The sequence below is a fragment of the Larus michahellis genome, chromosome 2 (genome assembly GCF_964199755.1).
Source record: "Larus michahellis chromosome 2, bLarMic1.1, whole genome shotgun sequence".
Taxonomy (NCBI): domain Eukaryota; kingdom Metazoa; phylum Chordata; class Aves; order Charadriiformes; family Laridae; genus Larus; species Larus michahellis.
The window spans coordinates 26684371-26707049 of record NC_133897.1 but is presented as its reverse complement, the minus strand read 5'-3'; the positions used below and the strand labels follow the sequence as shown (position 1 = coordinate 26707049).

At 40.0% G+C, this 22679-nt stretch overlaps 1 protein-coding gene across 2 annotated transcripts in view; it reads left to right on the top strand.

The window, feature by feature from the left end:
* CDK6 (cyclin dependent kinase 6) overlaps positions 1-22679 on the top strand; it is a 127446-nt gene that overhangs the window by 76427 nt on the left and 28340 nt on the right. For both annotated transcript variants that reach the window (XM_074574678.1, XM_074574679.1), the window contains exon 5: positions 21016-21125. In XM_074574678.1, coding sequence (XP_074430779.1) covers positions 21016-21125 — 110 coding nt within the window. The remainder of the gene's footprint in view (positions 1-21015; positions 21126-22679) is intronic.

Genomic DNA, 22679 nt, shown 5'->3' with positions numbered 1-22679 from the left:
AGAGGGAAACTGCTATGCTTATGCAGAACTTACTTTTCCTGCAGTTGATACACTGCAGGTGTAGTCTGACCCTCACACTATTAGCAAGTAAAATGAATAAATTTTTCAAAACCTCTTAAATTCATACTGAACTGAGGAAGCTATAATGTTCATGATAAATGGATGCTAATTCTTATCTATATTGAATATTCAATATCACTGTGTGTATTGTGTCACTCTTCCTCCTGGGTACTCCACTAGTAAGTTTTTCTTACTATTTTTCACACCAAGGAATGAAAAAAAGACTTTTTAAAATGAGAGAACTATGAACATCTTCCCATATCATAGGCATGTACAGTCAAAAATATGCAAAATACCTGAAGCTTTTTAAGTCATATTAAAAATCAAAGAGATTTTTTTTTCCTCTATACCTTCAGTAACATCACAAGCAGTGGTAGGCTACAGGACACAGATAACTAGTCTGAAAAAATGGAAGGCGTTTTATACTTTATCCTGAAGAACAGCTGAAGGTGAAGGGAACTTGTATTTTGTATTTAATATGCATTGAAATAGGCTCTCTGTTCATTTGCTGCTTTCTATGAAATTGAAGTGAGTTAAGATTTCAGTACAGTTGATATCCTGGTCTTAGTTTTCTTTTTCAGTGTTACTGGTCAAATCATCATGGCAGAGAAGCTTTCACCTTGTACCTTGAGAAGATGTTCACATTAGATTTACATTAGATTAATAACATGAATAACTCAATAGACAGCACCTGTAATTAAGCCCAGAAGTTTGAAAAGACAGGATGAGTATTGAACAGACAGTCCTATCTGTTGGATCTAATGTTTTCTTCTGAGGATTCCCTACACGTCCTTTGGGCTCTGGAACTCATTCAGAGGTGTGAGCACAAACCTCTCAATAATTCCTGATGAGGCGCATGCTAAAATGGAGAAGAGAAGCCCTTTAATCCTGACTGAACATTCGTTTGAGGGCTGAGATGTCCTGCTCTGGACACTGCTTTGCATAATTCCAAGAATTAATGTGTCTGTAGAACGCTTATAAACACTTAATGAATACTTAAAGGGTGGGTGTCAGGAGGATGGGGCCAGGCTCTTTTCAGTGGTGCCTGGCAACAGGACAAGAAGTAATGGGCACAAACTTGAGCATAGGAAGTTCCACCTAAACATGAGAAGGAACTTCTTTCCTTTGAGGGTGGCAGAGCACTGGAAGAGGCTGCCCAGAGAGGTAGTGGAGTCTTCATCTCTGGAGACATTCAAAACCTGCCTGGATGCGTTCCTGTGCAACCTGCTCTAGGTGACCCTGCTCTGGCAGGGGGGTTGGACTAGATGATCTCCAGAGGTCCCTTCCAACCCCTACTATTCTGTGATTCTGTGTAGAAGCACCTTGTCCAAGCGAGGAGCTCAACAGAGCTTCCTGCACACTTCCACCACAATCTCCAGGAAATGACCCATTGCATGACATGTATATGTATACATATGGCATTGGGACAGTATTTACACTGTAAAGGATTCCAGATTTGGTCAGTGGAACTGAGGATGATGGGCTGTAAAATTAGAGAAGTTATGGGACCATCCTGTCAGCCTAAACTCATTTAGAGAAACTATGGATTTGTGTTCTGACGTCAAGAAAGAACTTTTCTACAGTTAAGCTTTTGCTGTCATAATTCCCTCAGTAGAAACGATTCCTTTTGAGACTCTCTCATTATTGGAACAGAACATCATTGTGTTAAGAGCTGTACAAATTTGAATCTAGTTTTCTTGCATAGCATTTTCTGAAGACATTTTATCATATTCTATATTTATGGCCAAGCATTAAATTTTTCCACTATGATAAACTCTTAGTTAATATATTAATTCTTCCTATTATTCAACGTAATTATTTTAATCAAGGACTTTAACAATATCTCCTATTCTTCAGAGGAAATAAGATTTCTTTATGTGAGTGTATTACTCTCCTTTAATATTTGCAAGCGTCTGTGTGTAGTTATGCATATTGCTTTTCATTCTCAGGGTTTTGTCCTCTCAGGAATGTAATTTAAATTCATTTAAATTAACTTACTGAGTTTTTACATTAGTATTCAAGCTTATTTGGTCAGGAGGTAAAAACGGGGAAGAAGTTTGGAATTGTAGGAGGATCTTGACCTCTGTTATATCTTCAATGACTTATAAGTATACTGTAATATTTTTTAAAATTGTAGTGTTCTGGCTAGAATACAGCCCATCCTACCTCTCTCTTTGAATTCTGCTTTAGCACAGTTCCTAACGTCTTTGTTTCCTGCAAATATTGTATATTTGATGGCACATCCCTAGCAGTCTGTGTAGACTACATAGAAGGAGCTAGGAGAAAAGAGAGCGAAAAGAAAGTGAGGAGGCATAAAAAGACCAGGACAGTCATTGCATTGACAGGGAAAATGAGGCTGTACTAAATACAATGACAAGGATTTGTTTGTTGGGTTTTGCTTGGTTGGGTTTTTTTTAATTTCTTGTTGCTTTAGGCCAAGGAGTGTTTGAATTCACTCTTATTTCCAGTTGCTGCTTTGCCTTCTGGACAGAAGATGCTACTTTTTTATATGCAAGCAGTTTAATTTGCCACATAGCTGAAATTCTTTCCTAGTGAATATGTGAAATATTATACCCTGAATTTGCAATTAATGTGACAAATGACATCGATTTTGTTCTATTCCCTGCTAAAGGTGCTTCACAGACAGAATCACTCCAACTCAATTAAGTGCTATTTTAAAACTAAGTAAAAGACATTCCAGAAACTTTTTAGTCTTGCCCTCATCTAAAACATCCTGACTTGTTACATTATCTTTGTGCCCACGTGGCCGCAACAGAAAATCTCTTGTGCTACTTTCCATTCCTATGATGGGTTGGTGCATGAACTAATCAAAACCACTAACATCTATGTTGATCACTTGCAGGCTTAACATGGCCGTATACCTATTTAATAAAAGAAAAATGAGTGAAGTGCAGTAACATTTCCTCAGTTGCCATAGAAACCATTGCATCTTATATAGGATACTTGACCGCTTTTGGGCCCCCACCCTTTGATATGCCAAGTGGCTTTCTGTAAGTCCTTAATGTCCTCATCGCCTATTGAAACTGCAATCAGAATCAGGCAACGAGAACTTAAATGCTGCAACTTGAAGACAGGCAATTTCTATCTTAGCTTTATCTGCTTGAATTACAACCTACTACAATTGGATTCCTGTGAACGGCCACTCATATGGTGGGACCTTACAGCATCAGATGCTTTCCCTGGCAATCAAATGCACTTTTTGAGTTGTGGGGAGCAAACTTTTGCATCACGTTAACCAGTTCAGCATTGGTCTAACCTCAGCTGAAAAAAATGGCACCATTTTCCAGGAAAGCAGAACTGACAAAGCGCTGCCTGTGCACCTAAGCCTGCCCAGCCAAAATCCCAGCTGACACAGTATTTTGAGTCATATGCTGACCTTAGTATGAAAGGGAACTTCAATTAGATGTCTATTGTGTTTTCAAATATAGAAGAATGGCTTTGTGTTGAATGGATTACCCCACTGATTAAGACAAGGAAGCAGATGCTGCAAGGGCATATAGAAGGAAAGAATTTGATTTCTCCTTTTTTATTATAATTCAGAATCTATTCCACGTGACAGAGCAATTAATACATAAAGTAAAAGCCCACAAACATATTGGGACCATGAGAATTTCCCAATAGACAGAGGTACCAGTACCTATATATAATGAAACTCCCAGCACCTTCCGTGTCCCAAAAAGCAAATAGAAAGGATGGGGGAGGGAGGAGAATCATGAAGGGAAGTCTTTTTATTTTCTTCTTTTCACGTGAAGGTTTATAATTAAAGGGGAAAGTAAATTAATTACATGAATATTAAAAGGTTACTCTTCTATTCTAACATTTGGTCACAAGTTGTCTAATGAAAAGGAATGCAGGCTGGAGGGCTGCCATGCCTTTGCTTCTTTCTGCAGAGGGCCACAGGCTGAAGCAGTGATTGTGCGTGACAGATTCTGGGAACAATGAGCCTGCGCACAGATCATCCAGATGGAGCATGCTTTTCTAAATTACACCAACAACAGGGTGGCCCACAGGCAAACAAAATAGTTAAACAATACATAATAAAGTTTTTATTTGGTATTTCCTGTGAGCCTCTGCCAGTTGCCAGGGAGTGTACTGTATTTTTCTTTTGCTGTATTAATTGTTGACCACAACTGGCAAAGACCCAAACGAGCAGGGACAGATAAGGGGGGGAAAATGGCATCTGGACACTAAAGCCTCAAGTGTACTGGGAAAAAAAAGCACAAAAAAATTACAGCATATATCTGGAATTTTCCAACTAACGATGTGCGGATGTGGTAGCGCTAGGGAAAAAGAGCCAAACTGAGCCTGCTTTGTTCACTAAGAGAGGCCCCCCTGTAACATTCCTTTTAGCTGTGCATATTTTGGCTTCAGTTGTGCAGTTTTAACTATATACTGTGTATGGAGCAGTTCAGTTGTTGCGGCATGAATCTAATGATTTTGTTACAAGAAATAAAATTATGTCAATGCATATGCATTTTTGTTGCTGTGAGATGATTAAACAGAGGCTGTGTTTTAAATGTTAAATTATAGGTGTTAAGTTTTCAGAGGGAAGAGTGAGAAATTTCATTATGTACAACCCATCACAGCAACAGCTGCAAGGAGGAGACCCTCAGTAGCAGTGAATGCTGCCTTTTTAAACTCATCAATGAAATCAGTCCTTACAGTTATCTGGTTTAGGGAAAAGCCCACAATACAGCATTAACACTTGGATAAAAACAGGAGGCTGCATAAACATGCTAGTTTGATACTATTTTTCTATTTTCTTTGTCTTTATAAACAGTTAAGGTGTTGGCATCTTCTTAAGGAAGTTTTATACTCCTGGTTTACTATACGCCACGGCGTGATTTTGCTACTAATACACAGGTTGCTGTTATTTTCTTCTACAGGTAAAATAGCCTTGCAGATATTAGGCAACCTCTCCAAAGAAGAAGAAAGTTGGTATGAAAACTATCAATATGTATAGAGAAGAAAACCAACTGCACTAGACAGTGACAGGGTTTGCAGCTACAGCAGGTCTGTAGTTTGATTGACGGGGAAGAAATTATGGTTATGAGCTTAAATTGTTATATATTTCTATGGCATTTTTAGATGTACTTGGACCGTCTTCCAGTGACCAGTGGCCCTTGTTGCCACAGGCTTGTTTTCACTTCGCAACTCACGTGCTCTTTGTGGCGTTAAGTACTTTGTTTTTTCCTTTGTTTGTGTTTCTGGTTTTTGGGCAGATTTTTTTGGTGATTGGGTTTAGCTGCAAAGTATGGAAGTCGTGTATTCTATTATGTGTTTGTGCACGTGCAGTTTTCTTCTGTAAGAAAAGTATATAAAAAATGGAATTTCTTCACTTGGCATTATATTCATACTCACGCTGATAATCAGCAGGGCTCAACCTATGGATCAGTCATGTAGATTTCTTCAGCCTAAGCTAGGAGAATATCTGGCTATAGTGGATGGATGTCATAAGTAGCTGATTAAACTAGAAGGCAGGATGTCTAGATTCCCATTCATCTTCCAACACACAGCTACTGCTATTCCTTCCTCTCAAACCTGTATTCCTGTATCTTCTCCAGCTCAGTCTCCTAAATCTAAATCTACTACTTGCTCCCACTACTAAATCTAGCTCCCACCCCAAATCCTCTGTGAAGTCTGCCCTCCCACCGGGCTCCAGACGTGCCCCTCACCAACTTCACAGTCTCCACTGCTTTCAGCTTCAGACCTTCCTCATCAGTCCCCATCTTCTTTAAAAGTTTTTGTCTGATCCCAGTCTCACATGCCTTACTGGTCATTTTTCCTTCTTCCTTTCATAATCATAGTCTTCTTTCCCAGTTGGTGTCAGTTACCCTGACTCTCCACACGCACTCCCACTCCCCATTGTTCTTCAATCCAACAAGGGGATGTCTTAATCTGTTCTCTTAATCTGGCTTTCATACTCACTTTCACCAGTGTGTCCAGCTATTTTAATCTCTGTGACTGAGTCTGATAGGTTCCCCTTAAAACATGGGATAGACCATTTATAGAGTAACAGGCTTTCTACACTCAGTCAAATGCTTGAGATGCCATGATGTCCTGCTGAGCACCCTGGAGCTGGCCTGAAGCATGATTGTTGGAAACAAAATCTTCCGAAAGTTCAATAATTATACACTAGTATAAATCCTTACTGAGCATGTGCTGTTTTTCAGATTTATGACATGGCCAAATTTGGAGCCAAGTTTTACAAGGACAGCAAGAGGCACCTCCTTGACATAGAGGTCAAGTTCCACAGCCCTTGTTCCAAAACATGAGGGCACCAAAGCTTCTCTAAAAGAAGGTCACCAGAATTTAAGATGGGCAAACCATGTATTTTTCCCTAGCCTCACTCATGGAAACCCCTGAATGGCTTCAACTGAAATACTCCAATAAAGCTGAGTATATTCCAGAGAGATCCAGCATGGAAAATGTTATTGTAATCAGTGAAATTTTGGTGAAGTTAAAAAGTGCTGAAAACAGGGTCTTATATAGGTAACCTCGGTAATAGGACATGCTAAAAGCTTGACTGTATTATATATGTGCTGCTTCTGTTGATTGCCCCTTACCAGAATGAATCTGCAGAGTTCCGAGAGTCTCGAAGGACTCTTTCTGTTTCCCTCAGTAAAAGCCAAGGCACAAAATAACTCAGTTTTTACTAATATACGTGCTGTTACCTATGCATGGATCCCTTCTTTATACCATTGTAACCAACAGTTGTGTATCCTACCACATGTGGAAACTGATTCTTATTCACTTTAAAGACCCACTACACATTTCCAGTCCCTAATGGCATCTATAAATGTAATTTATTCACAATTAGGGACATCAGTTGTGAACAAGCTGTCAAAGTGGCGTAAAAACACTAGATGAAGAAAAGGGTTTTTCTTCATCTTTATCTTTCATCTTTAGCTACTGATCACTGACAGGCGTGAGAGTCCTTGAGTCCCATTGAAGTCAGTGAAGTTCAAGAGCAGGTCTATGCTTAGCAACATAAATGTACTGATACCAAAATTCCTTTCCAAATTACAGATTCCTCTTTTTCTCTCATGAAAATGAAAAATCATATATTTGAAACCTAGTGAGCTACTATTCATCATAAAATATGTAAAACTTCACTGGAAGTCAGACTAATTAGAATGGGCTTCATTTCCCATAAGTACATGGATTCCTTCTCCAGTCAAGGACAAGGCAAGTCTTTTAAACTTTGAAAAAGAAGCTGATTTATAGATCATTTTTTATGGGAGCAGTAAGTAATCTACTTTGTACTTGCCTGAGATGTAATTGATTAAAATTACATTTGTGCCTCATGTGTGAGCTACAACACATGGCATTCTTTTGTACAGCATTTCCCGGTCAACTGTTGTTGATCCCAGGTCCTAGAGACAGGAACAGCAGGATGGTTAAAAGATGTCATGTCCAGAACTCGACATTATTTTTCACTCTGAAGATTACACCCCAGAACTGTTTTAAGAAATACCATGAGTCTCCACGTAATTAATTTCAGGGCATGTTGCCAGACTAACACTTCAATTATTCAGATGAAGCACTGGAGGCCTCTTTTACTGTTGCTGATAACACCTTTACTGTAACCAAAAAGAATTAAAATCCATTCTGTTTTTTTCATTAATTGTGCTGTTCACTTCTGTTTTCTTTCTGCTGAATTATCCTAATGGGTTATTTTAGTCTTGTTCCTACTTTGTTTCAAACAAGTTTCATTTTCAAATTTTCTTGCAGTAGCCCAAAACAAAACAAAGTTTATCTGGTGTTTAAAGATGCTTTGTAAATAAAAAAGCTTAAGAAGGAGTCATTTAGACCCATGTTTTGTAAAAGCTTCATATTACAAAAACTAACTTGGTCTAAATTCAGCCTGAGAGTATCCTTCTAAAAACAATCATACTGTTAGCTCTTGAAAACACTTAGTTTCTGATCCCACAATCATTAATGATTTTAAACAGCAGTAACATAACCCCATGATATTAACAAAAAAGAAAAATATTCTAAACTAAATACATTTGTTGTTTGCTATCATAAAAAATTCCTTTTCCTTGCAGACCGACACTTTCCTAGAAAAAATAAATAGTATTTATTAGATGGAATTGTATACTCTCTAGAAAACATAGGTTATTTATAATTTCTTGTTTCTAAAACTACTTCTTAAATACTAACACTTAAAAAGAAGGATGGGTCTAAATATAAATGACTCCACTGTCTGAAGATGTCTTCGTCTAAGCACCCAGAGCTTCCACTGAAATCAGTTGGAATTACATGCATAGTTGGCGCTAGGTTAGAGCTTTTTATAAGATGTCCAGTTGGCATTTTTAATACAGCCTAATAACATTAGCCTTTTCATGCATGACTTCTTTTTGTCTCAGAAGAATAGATGAGGTCCTATAAGTTTCGTCTGTCCATTCTCTACCTTTAGGTTTAGACCCTTAGACCATGCAGCAACTTCAGGGCCTGTTGATCTGTGTCAATCCCAGAGCTGTTGGCACTCGGGCTTGGTTTCTCTGCAGAAGCTCTAGCTTCTAGCACTGCTTCTCTCTTCTCTCCTCCTCAGCATCCATAGAGCCATGCATTGAAGGATTTCCTGACCACATGAGGATGTTATTTACAGAACTTCCTCTGAAAGTTCATGAAGTGGGGGTAGGATGTTGCTGTCCCTGTGTGGCTGTTAATGCTGTGAAAGTTTTCTGGAGATGGCAGGCACTCTTGCAGGGAATATGTAGGGAGATTTTTGCATGGAATGATTGCTTGTGAGAACAGATCTTTGTGGGGAAAAGGCATGGCCAAGCATGATGATGATAAGGAGGGAACACGTATAGACTATGAAACTGATTATTCCAAGGTCAACTGGTAGTAAGGTTGATGTTATCACAAAAGCTCTTGGCTCCCTCTCTGAGACCATTATAGCATTTAGACTAGTTCTTGAATATTAGTTCCCATTTGATTTATTCTTCCTTTTCAAGGATGTATTACATATTGTGATAAACATTTTAGAAGGCATTTCCTGTGTGTCCAGTTTTATCATTTTTATAAGGACTCTGCCTGAACAGTTAGGAGCCATGAGTGATTCACAGAGCAGCAAAAGGGATGTGACGCAGGAGGAGACCTCCTGGATATTGTATTTTTCATTCCCGGGCAGAAGAGAGGCAAAACCTTTTAAAGTAGTAGATCTCTATTCCATACTGGATGCTCCCTTGTGATGTATGTCCATTGTGCCAATGGCAGTTCAGCCTGTCTTCAATTTTAAGTATCATTCCTCTCCCTACGAGACCCCAGGAGAAGGTATTGCCACCAGCAGCAAACAACATTGGTACTGATTGGCCAGAGAGTACTAAAACATATCTCTGTAAATTGGATATTTCCTTCTCTCCTAGAGACTCGGTATGCTCAGTGTTTCACAACTCCTGGGCCTGTAAACTGATGTCCGTTGCCGGAAGCTGAGAAGATTCTCTTTGTAACATGTAGAACACAGCTAAACCCAGTTCTGGACTATTAAAAATACATCTCAGTGGCTCAGCTCCAACAGCAGATGCAGAATACATATATTAGTCCACACTCCCTTAACCACTGCTGAAATCGGAGTCTGTCAAACAGATGCCTGGAAGTGGATTTGTACTCTCAGAGAAAGTGTTTCCTCTCTAAGGCCTCTGTGCACACAGTGTGCAAGGGGTTAACAAGGGAGCTACTTTGAAAACAGAGGCAGAAGGTCATTGGCGGCAACAGCAAAGACTCCTACAGCCTGCCATGGAGAGCCTTTCACCCGGCATTTCCCACCCGGGGGATTGTAAACATTGGCTCGCAGCCACGGAGTCCTACAGAACTTCTCTTTACTTTTAGCATATACATTTATACATCTTAATGGAAACTGAAGCACGGCAAGTTATTCCTGCATGTCCAGAAGGAGTGAGGGAGCTTCTGTTCGAGTTTCAGTCTTCAGAGATGAGGGAAAGAGCCATTACTCACACTGGAATTTGAAAACATAGAGATATGCTTGTTTAGTGGTACTTCACATGTAACATAGCTGCTGTTCTCAGGCAAACTTTCTCAACTCACAGGAATGTGTAGAATGCTGTCACTTAATCAGAATCCAGAAGAGCTCTTTTATCTGCCATTTGTTAGTAACTAGCAATATTGTTCTTATCTCGTTGTCCTTTAGCCTGATGCAGTGCCCTCAGACATGAGAACTTGTAACATGAAAGCACTCATTACCTTGAACGTTCCTGTTTGTATAGTCTTAAGCTATTATCTCTTTAGCTTAAATAAGATGCTTTGTATCAATTTTGAGAGAGATGGGTCTGTTCTACAATATTATTTTTGCAAATAGAACATTTTATATTTTTATAAGTCTATAACCACTCTGGAGTAGTCTACAGTGATCTAGACTAATTCAGATCTTTTTCATCCAACTAATAAAATGTTATCTGTAATTAATCTACAGTGGAATCTGGCTTATTGAAAATAACATAAATTAATCATATAAGCTTTAAAGTTAAAATTGGGAAATAAAACCTAACAATGTCTAGTATTGGACCAACTGTAACATTCTGGTTTTCTGTTAAATCTTCAGATACTTAACATCAGTTTAGAAAATCCTGTAGCACTTATAAGTGGAGGAAATTTTCTTTTGGGTTCTTTAAAAATCTTGGGCTTCGCTTTGTACTGTGGATCCTAAGTTTTGGCTAGTGAGTAGCGTATCAAATAGCAAGGGAGGAGATGTTGCTTCCTTCTCCACAGAATAAAATAGAATGTCATCTTCTAGAGTTTTTATGAGTCCCATCCATTACAGTCAGAGAGATGGAATACAATCTGCCTAGATCCAAAGTAGAATCCAGCCTGGTTAATGTAATTAATGCCTGCTTTTATTTTTATCCAGTGATGGTCTAATGTAAAATGCATACACATTCCAGAGAGCAGTATCCAGAAACTCGGCTCCTCGCCCCTTCCAGCTGATTGTTCTTAAGCACTCAGCTACTTTCAGACAGAGTCTTGCCCCATGACTCATATACTCCTGGCAAAATAGTGACTTGGCTTCAGCAAAGGCAAGGAAAGAGCTGTCACCCAAAAAATCCCTAGCCTAGTGGTCAAAGTATTTGCTTGGATATAGGAGGTGCCAATTAAGTCTCCTTCAGGCTGAGTTTCCACTTTGAGATTAACATAATAACATCTGTACAAGATGTTAATGTGGATGCAAATACATATTACTTCCACCATCACTCTTAGTTACAGGCTTCACCAGGTAGGACTCCATATGGACTTCTGTTGAAAACATTCAGGTATCTAGGGTATCTCTCTGCCTAAACGTGCATCAATGCAGTAGAGCTTCAGCTGAAGCTCAGGTGCTTGTTTCTCCAGCACAGGCCTTTCTAACGTGTGTGACCATCTACACTTAAGACCCACAGACGCTTTCAGATTAAGAAAAGGAATTTGATGAGTAAAGATACCTACGAAGCTCACAGCCTTGGAAAGTCAGCTGATTGTGCTGGGATTTTATCAGTCTTAAGTTCACAAAGCTACTTAAATGTGAGATTCAGATAGCCTGAAGACTCCTCTTATTCTTTTTGTCATTCTCTACAGTCATTGGTTTTGCCACGAAATTACATGTCTACAGCAGGTCCTTGTCCTGTTGATATTTACTTCAAAACTCAACTCATTTCTAATGATCTGTGGTATGTTTAAGTACGTATAAACACATACACCTATCCATGTATTGCATCTGTATATAGAAAGTTAATCTTTTTCTTTTTTTCTGGAAACCTGTATAATTCCAACATTGGACCCAAGTTCCATGGGAGAGGGATCTGTGGTGGCTTTCATGGGTTTGCTTTATTTAGTTATTTTCTGTTCAAAACCGAACTCTAACACAGCACCCCAGGAAGTGGGGAGACTTTTTTCTGTTAACCAGACTCTGGTTTTCTAGTAGCAATGGAAAGCTGGTCTTCATTATAAAGCCAAACCATAAGTGGTAAAGCTCATATTCTCTAGTCTGATGAACTCGGGAAGAGACCATGCAGTCACAAGGGCAGCTTCTGAGGATCTCGGCATGGAGCCCACCATGGTTTGGTCCTTGGCACAAGTTAGAGCTACATGTTCTCCTTCTCCCAGGGACTGGGCATAAGTGATGTGAGAAGAGCTGGATACCACCCAGTGGGAATATGTAGGGTGCTAGATGAGTTGGTTTTGTGGCTACCTAAAGACGTAGAGCACAGCAAAGCAACTGGAACAAGGCCCAAGATCTGGTACTGGAAATTATGACTGTTCCCTCAGCTAGCTAATGCCAACAGGTGATTGAGCAAGTGGAAATGTGCCAAATTGCTGCAGCCAGATCCATAACAAGACCTGTATTCCAAGGCACAGTCGCAGGCTGTCACCTTTTTAATGCTTTGTTTCTTTTGGTATTGTGGAAGGAATTCTCTTCTTTCTTAGAGCAGATGTTTGACTTGATATAAGACTTGGTATAAGAAGCCAATGGTGTTTATTTCTTTCTGCCTTTGTGTTTTTTTTCAGCTCTGAAATAGATCATTAGAATTTGCTAATAATTAGTTTCAATCTACAAATTTGATTATTGAGTCTTCAAGCATGACTGAAGATTGGCTACTTTTTTTTTAAAGCCTGTGAGTGTTGTCAAGTATCTCTGTATGTAAATACATGGCAATATCAGCACAAGCCTCATTGCATGCAAAGCTGACCACTTCTGCAAAGAACTGAGCTGTCCTTCCATAGAAGGCTGCTCTGCAGCTCAGAGATTAGGGCATCATGGGTTTGAGTTTAATGCACGGCAAGCCCTGGCAAAGCTTTCTTTGACTTTCCTCAGCTCTGGATCAGGTACGACAGTGTTGCTGATATTATTTTTGCTTCTTTCGTTTTGTATAAAGATAAAACACTTTTCAAGTGAAGTTTCAGGTAGTCTCTCAGAAGTGTTCTCTGTAGGTGTTGGTAGAGAATTCTATGAAATATTCTGCTTAATGGAAATGTATTTCCTTGTATTAGTTTTGAGGTAAGTTCTGAATTATCACTGATGGTTGAAAATATTACCTCATCCTGAGAGACAGTTTTCCTTTCTAGTAGCTGTTGCACACAGCTGCTTAGTGCACAGAGACTTTTGAGGTAAAAACCACCAAATGTAGGTAAAGTATCTTCCGCTAGTGTTTATATACACACCCATGATGTGCAAACACACACACACACACACACGCACGCACGCACTCCTACTGACAACGGATGTACCTAGAAATATTCTTCAGCAGCACCATCACACTGGGTTATGTGGTTCTTCCTAGAAACAAAAAAGCAAAATTCTGATTAGTTTTGTGTATCTAAACCATCAAAGAAATTAATGGCTTTTTTATTTGCCATTATCTCACAGTAGATGCTAAATCTTGCTTTCTTCAAAGCACAAATGTTTTAGCATCAAAAAAAGGAGATCACATTCTAAAAAAACAACTTGATAGTGGGTGGTACATGTGATCAGGATTTGTGTCTTCTATAAATAGATAATATTTGGCTTGATGATTTAACTAATGAAATAATAACAAGAACTCTTCCACTTTTCACAAAGCAGTTAATCAAGCTTGTGCCTAAAACAGAGACAAATGTGAATAAAGAGATAAAATTGCTATTACCATGTGCATTTCATGAGGCCCATAGCACTTGAAAGGATGTCATATTTTTTTTTTTTTTTTAAACCTTTTGTCAGGAAATAAAGTGCTTTCTAAAAGCCACCGGGATAGTTTGGTACACTTTTACTTCAAAAGGGAAACTATTTTAATGTTTCTATAAACAGACAAAGTGTAATTATCTTTCTCTAAGAAAGAACCGTTCTCTCCAGCCATACCCATCTCTGTGATGAAACTGAAAACAGATAATAGTCGAAGAACCGCTACTCAAAAAAGAGATTAAACAAATATAATTATTCAGGCTGGTATTATCCCAGGAAACTAAAGCACCTTGTATAATGTAGTGATTATTACCTTCTCCACTATGGTTAGAAATAATAATAGGTCTTCGGAGATAGATTAAAGAGATTACGCTTTATAAACACGTAACGCTTAGTGAATGATTTAAGGATGGTGGTGGGAATATACAGTGAGGCAGTCCCCAGCAAGTAAAGCAGACACACTCCTCTTCCAAACCAGGGATGAAAAATATGTTGAAGCCATTGTACAAAGTTTAAACAGCCTACGCTCCTATCTTGGCCTTATTACACCTTTTGGACAGTGTTTTGGAAGGGCTCTCTCCCCATGCTGGAGGTTGCTGTGCAGGTGCTGCAGGGTGCAATAAGGCATCATCCCTCTCTCCCTTCCTCATCTCTTCTTTCATTGCCCCTCTCTCCAGCAAAGTTTCCCTGTATCCCATAGGTGTGTTCTGCTCTTGCAGTTCTCTGGGGTGTTCCTGGGGGGCATGGAGGTGGAAGGGGAGGGGGGCAATGTCCTCACTGCTGCAGCGGAGCCGTGTGGGAGAGGGCTGGAGGTGGCCAAAGGTCTGCCCGCATGGCGCAGAGCAGGACCACCTTGGGCTGCCCAGGGAGGCTCAGAGCAGCATGTAGGGCACGTGCCAGAGCCTGTGATCCTGCAGAAATGCAACCACCCCATAACTTAGTGTCACCTACCCTCTGAATTGTCACTTCTGCCCTGCGCAATCCTGGTTGGCAGGCAGTCTTCCAAACTGCAGTTGATGAAACATGACGAGCCAAATTCTTTCTTTTCCTAAGCAATTTTAATATTACATTGACCTCAATCAATGCTTTCTTCAAAGAAGAGAGGGAGGTGTGTTAGAGTCTCCCCGCAGTGGAGACTGAAGCCAGGCTTCAATCAATATGCAAGCCTGGATTTTTAGCCATCTGTAATTCTGTCCTCTACAACTAGTCTGTGGCGAATGTGTCAGGCTTAGTCATACAGCTGAGGAGAAATTTTCTACAAAGTTTGAAGAAAATTGTGCAAGTCATTTTAGAGTCCCAGAGCTGAAAAAGAAGCCATGCAGTAGCAGCTCTATCGTAAAGTTGGAAAGATTCCCCTTTAAATCCTCCTCAACAGTTTGAAGTGATAGATTTTTTGTGAAGTTGGGAGACCACGAAGCAACACTGAAGATCTTTATTCTACATAATGCACTATATATTCTATAGCTATGTTCCCTCATTTTTACTCAAAAAAGAAAGGGAAAAAATGAAAAATAGTCAAAATGTGCCCCCAAAATAATGTGAAATCCCCATTAGTGAGAACAGAACAAAGTAACTTCGCTTAAAAACCATGTTAGGGAATGTAAAAAAAATAAATTTACAAATATCTTTCATGAGGCTGAAATGCTTTAAGCAATGAAATGAGCCGGTGTCTAATGGCAAATATAATTAACAAAATCAGCACCAAAAAGAGTACAGTAGAAACCACAATTACAAAAGCGAAAGATTTGGAAGAAGAATTTTATTTGGTTTCAAAGATACTTTGTATGAATTTAAGCATCTTCCTAATTGCTTTTGTGGCATGATTTCTATGAAAGCTAATATTTTAAAAGGTTTTATAGGCCTCTTCAAAGTCCCCTCAGAACTAGTTAGAGTAGGATTAATCTCATCCAGCTTTAGATGTCTAAAAAGATGTCTACATGCAGGCCAGTCATAAGCAGTTGCAGCATGTCTTCATCTGACCTGTAAAACACACTTAGGATATAATAAGATCAGCTGCTGGGTGAGATAAGGAGTGGGCCATGCCTCTCCCACCCCATCACCCTCCTGGAGCCCCCTCTGAATCAGCGGAGAGGAGGGAAGCATGGCAAAATGCCTTCTCTCTGGAATGAAAGGAAGACCCGGGACCACAGCGTGACTCACTGGCTGGTAGATTAAAGAATGCCAGGAAACATTCGTGGGTACTGGAGCTCGATTGTCTATACTGTTAAATTATTAGAATGGTTCCTGGCATGGTTTTGAGTTATGCCAACCAGCCTTTCCTCAGACAGTTCCTAGGCACAGTTAAGCATGGACCAGAGACCATTCCCAATAAGCAGTTTGCATGCGGTCACCTTTTCTGGGAGGCTGAGAATTTAATAATATGGACATAGGCCACTCTGTGCCTGTTGGTCTCAGTGCCAAAGGAACATTTCCTGTCCCATTTAATTTCCTAGCACAGACATAGCCACTGTGTTACAGTCTGATCCCTGCTTTGTTCCTGTAGCTGTGCAACTGGGCATTGGTCTGTACTTAAGTCTGTGGCAAACCGAAATGTAGTCTTTTGTGTCTGTGTTACTCAACCCCATCCCTAAACCTCTGTTTGTCTTTGTCCTTTTTGAACTGTGTGCTATTCAGACAGCAACTATATTTGGAAAGGGAGGGCTGTGTATTGTGCAGATCCATTTAAATTAAGCAGTTATGCAAAAGTGAAAATCTGCTCTGTAAAGTAAATGGAAATTAAATGAGACTGACACAATCTTGTTTTCACATGGCTAGTGAGCAGATACTTACCACTGATTTGATTTTTCATCAGAAACAGGTACCATGAAGTGCAGGATTGAAACTCCTGGGGCTAGATGGTCCCAGATGGCAAGATCTGTCAGGTGTAAGACGGCAGAAAGCTTTATTTCAAAAGAACGTTCTCTTTCTTCTTTTCACTCTAAATGCAGCTTTCCCCTTGCTTCTCACTGAGCACATTTCCTTCTTTAGGGGGTCATACACAGCCTTGGTAGACTTGCAGATTTTCTTTTCCGTTCTAATACCTCTCAGATACATATTTATTTTCTCCTGAAGAGCTGCCTAAATCTATTGACATTTGAATTATTAGAAGCAGTGATCTTCAGCTACTGATATCATCCTTATCTGATATCATCCTTATCTGATATCATCCTTATCTGGTATCATCCCATCATACCTGGGTAGTGGAAACATAAAATGTGCACTGGAAAAGGAGCATAGTTACTCTTTTAGGTATGTACGCCTTCCAGTGTATGAATTATTCTCAGTCTTTTTGTATGTAGCTTAATCTATGAAATACAAACGTCATAGGGTATCCTCAGGGCAGGCAGAGTGAGTTGAGAAGCTAAAGGGAGAAAAGGAGCTAATTTGTCCCAGGCGCATTTGGAGGCTGTTGGAAGAAGAGGGGACAGGGTGTGAAATTCAGGAGAGTTTGGGGGGGCAAGGGAGCAGATGGGGAATGTGAGGGAAGGCAGAGCACATAGAATGCGACAGGGCAGCAAGTTGTGTCCACCCGAGCATTTGCACATGAGCAGCAGGGGTTTAGGCATGTTTGGTGATGTTGTCAGGGGGCCCATTGGCATGTGGCAGAAAGGCAGAGGCAGGGGAGAGGAGCCAGGAGGTTGGGGACAGCTGGGAGGAACCTGGCTGGTGTAAGAAGGAGCTAGAGAGGCCAGGCAGGGTGAGGGGAAGCAAGGAGGAGGCAAAGGAGGGAAGTCTATTAGAGAGGAGGACTAAAATGCAACACGGTCAGTAAAGCCTACAACCTCCAAAGTATTTAGGAGTGTTGTGCTGAATTTAGGATCTCCGTCAGCACGTGAGTGCAGACCCCTTCTCCTACAGAGCAATCACCATGTGCCACATTACGTGTGTGTCAGATATTGAGGACAGGCAGAATTTGAGGGCAATGTACCAATGCAGGTGCTTGCTTTTTTCATCCTAAAAATGGGACTTTATCAAGCAGCTCTTTATCAAGAGCTCTTTCTCTCAGGGAGAGCCTGTCTCACTGGTGGTGTGGCTTACCTAAGCAAAGCATTTTTTCATTCTAAGTCAGAACCGTGCTAAAGAGGAAGCGATGATCTAGTTGTTCAGCCTCACCATATCCTGTGTTCAGAATAATTTTCATTTCTACTTATCTGCAAATGTTAATGGAATGTCCACAAATATTTTCTTGGTTTCTATGGTAAGAGAAAGAGAGTGTGAAACTCTGTCAAAACCACTGCATCATCTGCATCATCCTGTGCTTTTCAGGAGACGACCCTGACCACTAGAGGAGTCATCTGTGGCACTATTTGTGTGCAAACTGACATTTAGTACATTTTGATCCCTTTCAGATTCACATTTTGAAATACAAACTTGCATATGACAAACCATAAAGGTTACTTGGTCACTTTTATAATTACACAGTAATGACAGAGTATATCAAAACAGCTCAACACAGATTACTTACTCTCTGACTATAAAGCAATCCGGCATTTGCTGGAATTTAGGTGTAAGACTTTGGAAATAACTTCTTTTAAAGGTTTAAGTTTCTGAATTACTCAGAAAAAAAAATCTCCTGGTCCCCTGTGTACGCATGCATGGATCGTAGCAGGGTGCAAACGCCTGGGGAACTGTGCCAGTAAGTGGTCACGTGGGAGAAGCAGCTAATATGCTGTACGCTTCCGCAGCCTTCCGAAAACAGCACTGTTCCCCCTGAGCGAGCACCCAGCGACCGGCCACGAGCTACGATACTCCTCTCAGGAAAGGCGCAGCTGTCCTGTGCCCCATGTCCCTGGAAAAGGGACTTCAGTTTGGGGCATACATTGTCAGAAGTATTCAAGCTGTCTCACAACCATGCATCCCCCCAGTCCTTTGCCTGTGGGAGTGCATAGCCTTAGTGTGGCAGGGCTGGTGGGGCTGGGGAAAATAAAACACCCTTCCACTCTGTGTGAGAAGGGTTGTGTGGATCTCAAACCAGGAATAGTGAGGTTTGGTGATATTCCTGCAGATCAGAGATCACACAGCTTTTGCTCCTGACACTGCACCCTGCCATTGACAAACAATAATGGATTGAAATTGTTATATCTAATTTCTCAAAGCAACGATTCCTCAATAAGCTTTTCCATGAATGTCCTGGGAGACTAAAAGTGCAGATCAGTTTGAGAAGTATTTCTGCATCAGGAAAAATGTGTATGTGTTTTAAGAGGTATTCTATCTGGTTCAGATTGGGCAACTCCAGTAAAAATCCCTGACCTCCAGTTACATTTGTCATCTTCCCCTGGCGCAAATGTCTGAAGAAACTTTTCTGGGTTTTATAGAGAGAAATATTTTGGAAAAGCGTCACTGGTATGGTAGCAAATCAGGAACAAGACAGATGTAGTTAAATAATGCCCAACTTCCACACGGGAATCTGTTTCTGTGGACAGGTATCTGGACATCTAGCTTGCCAGTGCAGTACTTTGCACTGTGTTATTGAACTGTTTCAAAGACAAATTTTATGAATAGACATCAAAGTGTTTAAGAGGACTGTTAGCAAATATGACCACTTGTGCAAATATCCGTGAACCTCCCTTCAATAGCCATTCAGTAGTTCCAAAGGCTGTCAGGGCATGTAATGATTGTAATAAATGTTGTATTTGCTTTTGTTTCAGCTGGCTTTGACCAGCAAATTCGGCTGATTACTTCCATTGTTATTTTTGCTTAGAAGACAATTATATTGTTATCATTAAAAAACCCCACTCGTCTTACACATTTCTTTGTACTGGTCTTGAAATTCAGAACTCACTATCCTAGTTAACATAATTTTTAAAATTATTTTCATTCTTATCTTTGCACTTGGTTTTTTTTCAGTGTTTTTGCTTTGTTCTGTGCTCCTCCTGAATGCTGCATCTCCCACCTTTGTGTTTGTTGGAGAAACAAACCAATAATTGTTGAGACCCTCCCTGCCCCCAGATTGATAGTCAGAGGTTTAAATTATAGCACGCTCTAAGAAAATATTGATATTTAGCTGATGATCTTGTGTTGTTACGGCTGGATTATAACTGCATTCAGGAGTGAGAAACTCCTGTGGCTCTGAGATTATATTCTAGCAACATAAAAGCTCACACAGGACTCTGAAGAAGCTCCTTGTGTTCTTCTGTAAATAGACTGAAGATACAGTCAGCCTCATCTGTATTTAGTCTACTTGTGGGAAACAAAAGGATAAATATAAACTGTCCCATCTCTGTTGTGGGTCCAATGTGCAGGACTCATCAAAGTACATCGATGGAGCAGTGCCAGTAAAATTCCCACTGGGTCCCTACAACTTGTTGCGACATGACCACCAGGACAAGAACAGCCTAAAAGCAGATGCTTTACAGGCGTATGTTCCTGGGAAAGGGTGTATCATTTGGAAATAAATTGTGAGAGAAGTTAGTGCTGGTCCAACCAGCAGCACATGAGCAGAGACAGTCATACAACTAAAAAGGTCAGAAATCTGCCAGGGGTCCCTGTGCTGCGTTGCTTAGTTGACAACTGACATTTTATGGTATCTCTGTGTGCGAGGAAACCACAGTGGACAGCCTTTGGTAAGGGGCAGCTTTGAGGAGGGTTTGACTTAATCTGTATCCAACTGAAAAAATATAAGTTATAATTTCTTCAGTTCAACATGAAGAGAGAACTTTTGAGACAGGTCAGACACGTTTACCCAGGTTGGCCCATACTCTTGAGCTAACTCCATTTCTTTTACAAAAAGTAATACATAAACTATGAAGGGCTTAGGACAGACAAGGGCTGTTTTGTCCTGTGGGTAAACCCACAGTATTCCCTAGTTTATTCTTTTCCAGTTTGGTGACTACATCTACGGGATCCACAAAAGTTGTTTAAGAAAAGCAGGTCTTGTTCAGTAGACTCATATTTCCTCTATGGAGAGTTCAGATGTCCACTGGAAAGTGTTTGGGGTCTGTACATTGCAAAAGCATCAAAGCATTGTTCTGGTAGCGTGCTGTGATACTGTGATCTCACACCAATGCTCTACTCTGACATTGTATTTTTGTGGTACCCTGAACCGCACTGTTCTTGACAAGAAGTGGCCTCACTTCCCAACTCATCACCACTGCAGCTATCCATACTGAGATTTTCCATCGAGGACCTTTTCCTATGCGCTGGCCAAACCAGTTTGCCCTGATCTGTGAGATTTTACACTTTGGATTAAACTAAATGGGAGCTGTATATACAACACTTAGGAGGTTGCAATTGTGTAGCTAAACGTGCTGTCTCTTACGTTCCTTTTTGTTTTACAGGTTGTTACTTTGTGGTATAGAGCTCCTGAAGTTTTGCTTCAGTCCAGCTATGCAACACCAGTTGATCTTTGGAGCGTTGGCTGCATATTTGCAGAAATGTTCCGTCGAAAGTAAGAAATACAGTTTTATTTTCTTCATGTTTTTCATTTGAAATTTGAAAAAATGTGCAGTTATGTCTGGTACAATACCAGACATACAATACAATACAATACCTTTAATTGGAAAGGCCTGATAGGATGTTTTATTTGCAGCATAAAATGTAAAAACCATTGCGAATTCATACTTGATGCCATCTTGGAGTCTTTCTTTTTTGATGGGGGTATGCCTCAGCTCTTGGTAAAGCCTGTATGAGCATTGTTGTATTCCTGTTACACCTGAATCCTAAATCATCCTGCAGATGAAAGTGGGCTAGAGAGGCTGTTGATCAATTTGAGTAAAGCCGCATTCTGGAAAGGATTTAGCCTGAGGAAGGCAGGGCATGGTGGTCAGCAGATTATTCTTGTGCTGGAGTTTGTGTATTGGAGCATCAGGTGTTTGCTTGTAGCCCCTCTTGGTATTTTTGACATCTCAGAAATCACTGTAAAGTTGATTTCTAGAGGTAGGAAACAGAGGTAGGATTTTTTTAAGAATAGGCTATTTAGCCTGAGTGTAGGGTAACAGAGACAGTTAAATGTAGTCCCAAAAAGCCAGATAAAAGATTTTTTTTGACTGATTCAATTAAATTGGCTGTCAGAACTGTCTCACTACAAAATATTACATCTGGATGCAGATGAGTTGTGAATTCAAGAAGAACGCTTGTGTACTGGTCTTTCCCCATGGGAGGACACTAGTATGGAGGTTGTACCATGTAGGGGGTGGAGAGGAACAAACCCCCAAGAACCTTAACAAGGTAAATCTGTCTCAATATTAACCAAATCACATGCATTTTTGTTGAGTTTACTGCAAAAAGTGCATGTTGGCATCACCTGGGTGATCTCCATGTAGAAACTGTATAGCATTTTGTAACATTACTGTGAAATCAAAGAATATACGTGAAGAAAATAAGAAAGAAAATGATAGACTGGATGGCCAAAAAAACCAAAATGAATACAATTTAAAAGGAGAAGCCATACTGCAAGGACCTTGAGAAACATTTAATTTATACAATGTGAAGTTCAAAATACTAATTGACGTCTTGCAAAATAACTCTGGGATTCTACTACTTATTAATGTTAGTATATGGAAAAATAATTTTTCTTGGGCTTCTTGCCTGGTCAAATGGCCTGGGTAGAATTATTATACTCCACCCTCTATGTCTCTGACTCAGAAATGAGGTCAGAAAATGAGAGAAAAAAAGAATGTGGAGTTTAGGAGTATCAATTAAACCCTCCATTGCAAACTTTTAAAGACTTAGTCTTATCCCATATACTGCCAGGTTCACAATAGCATTTAGCCATTGATGTTTTTTTCTGATTTAAGTAGCAGAATCAACACCTTCATTTTAGCATTTGCAGTAAGAGTGATACAGAACAAATGACTGATCACAGAACTTAATTACATGCTCAAAACTCTCATCTTTTTCTCATTTCATTTGCAGTATTCTGACAGACGCAAAATATTGCCGTATACAAACACCACCAATTTAATTTTGTTTTTCCCTTTGTGATGTATGAGCCTCACTGACC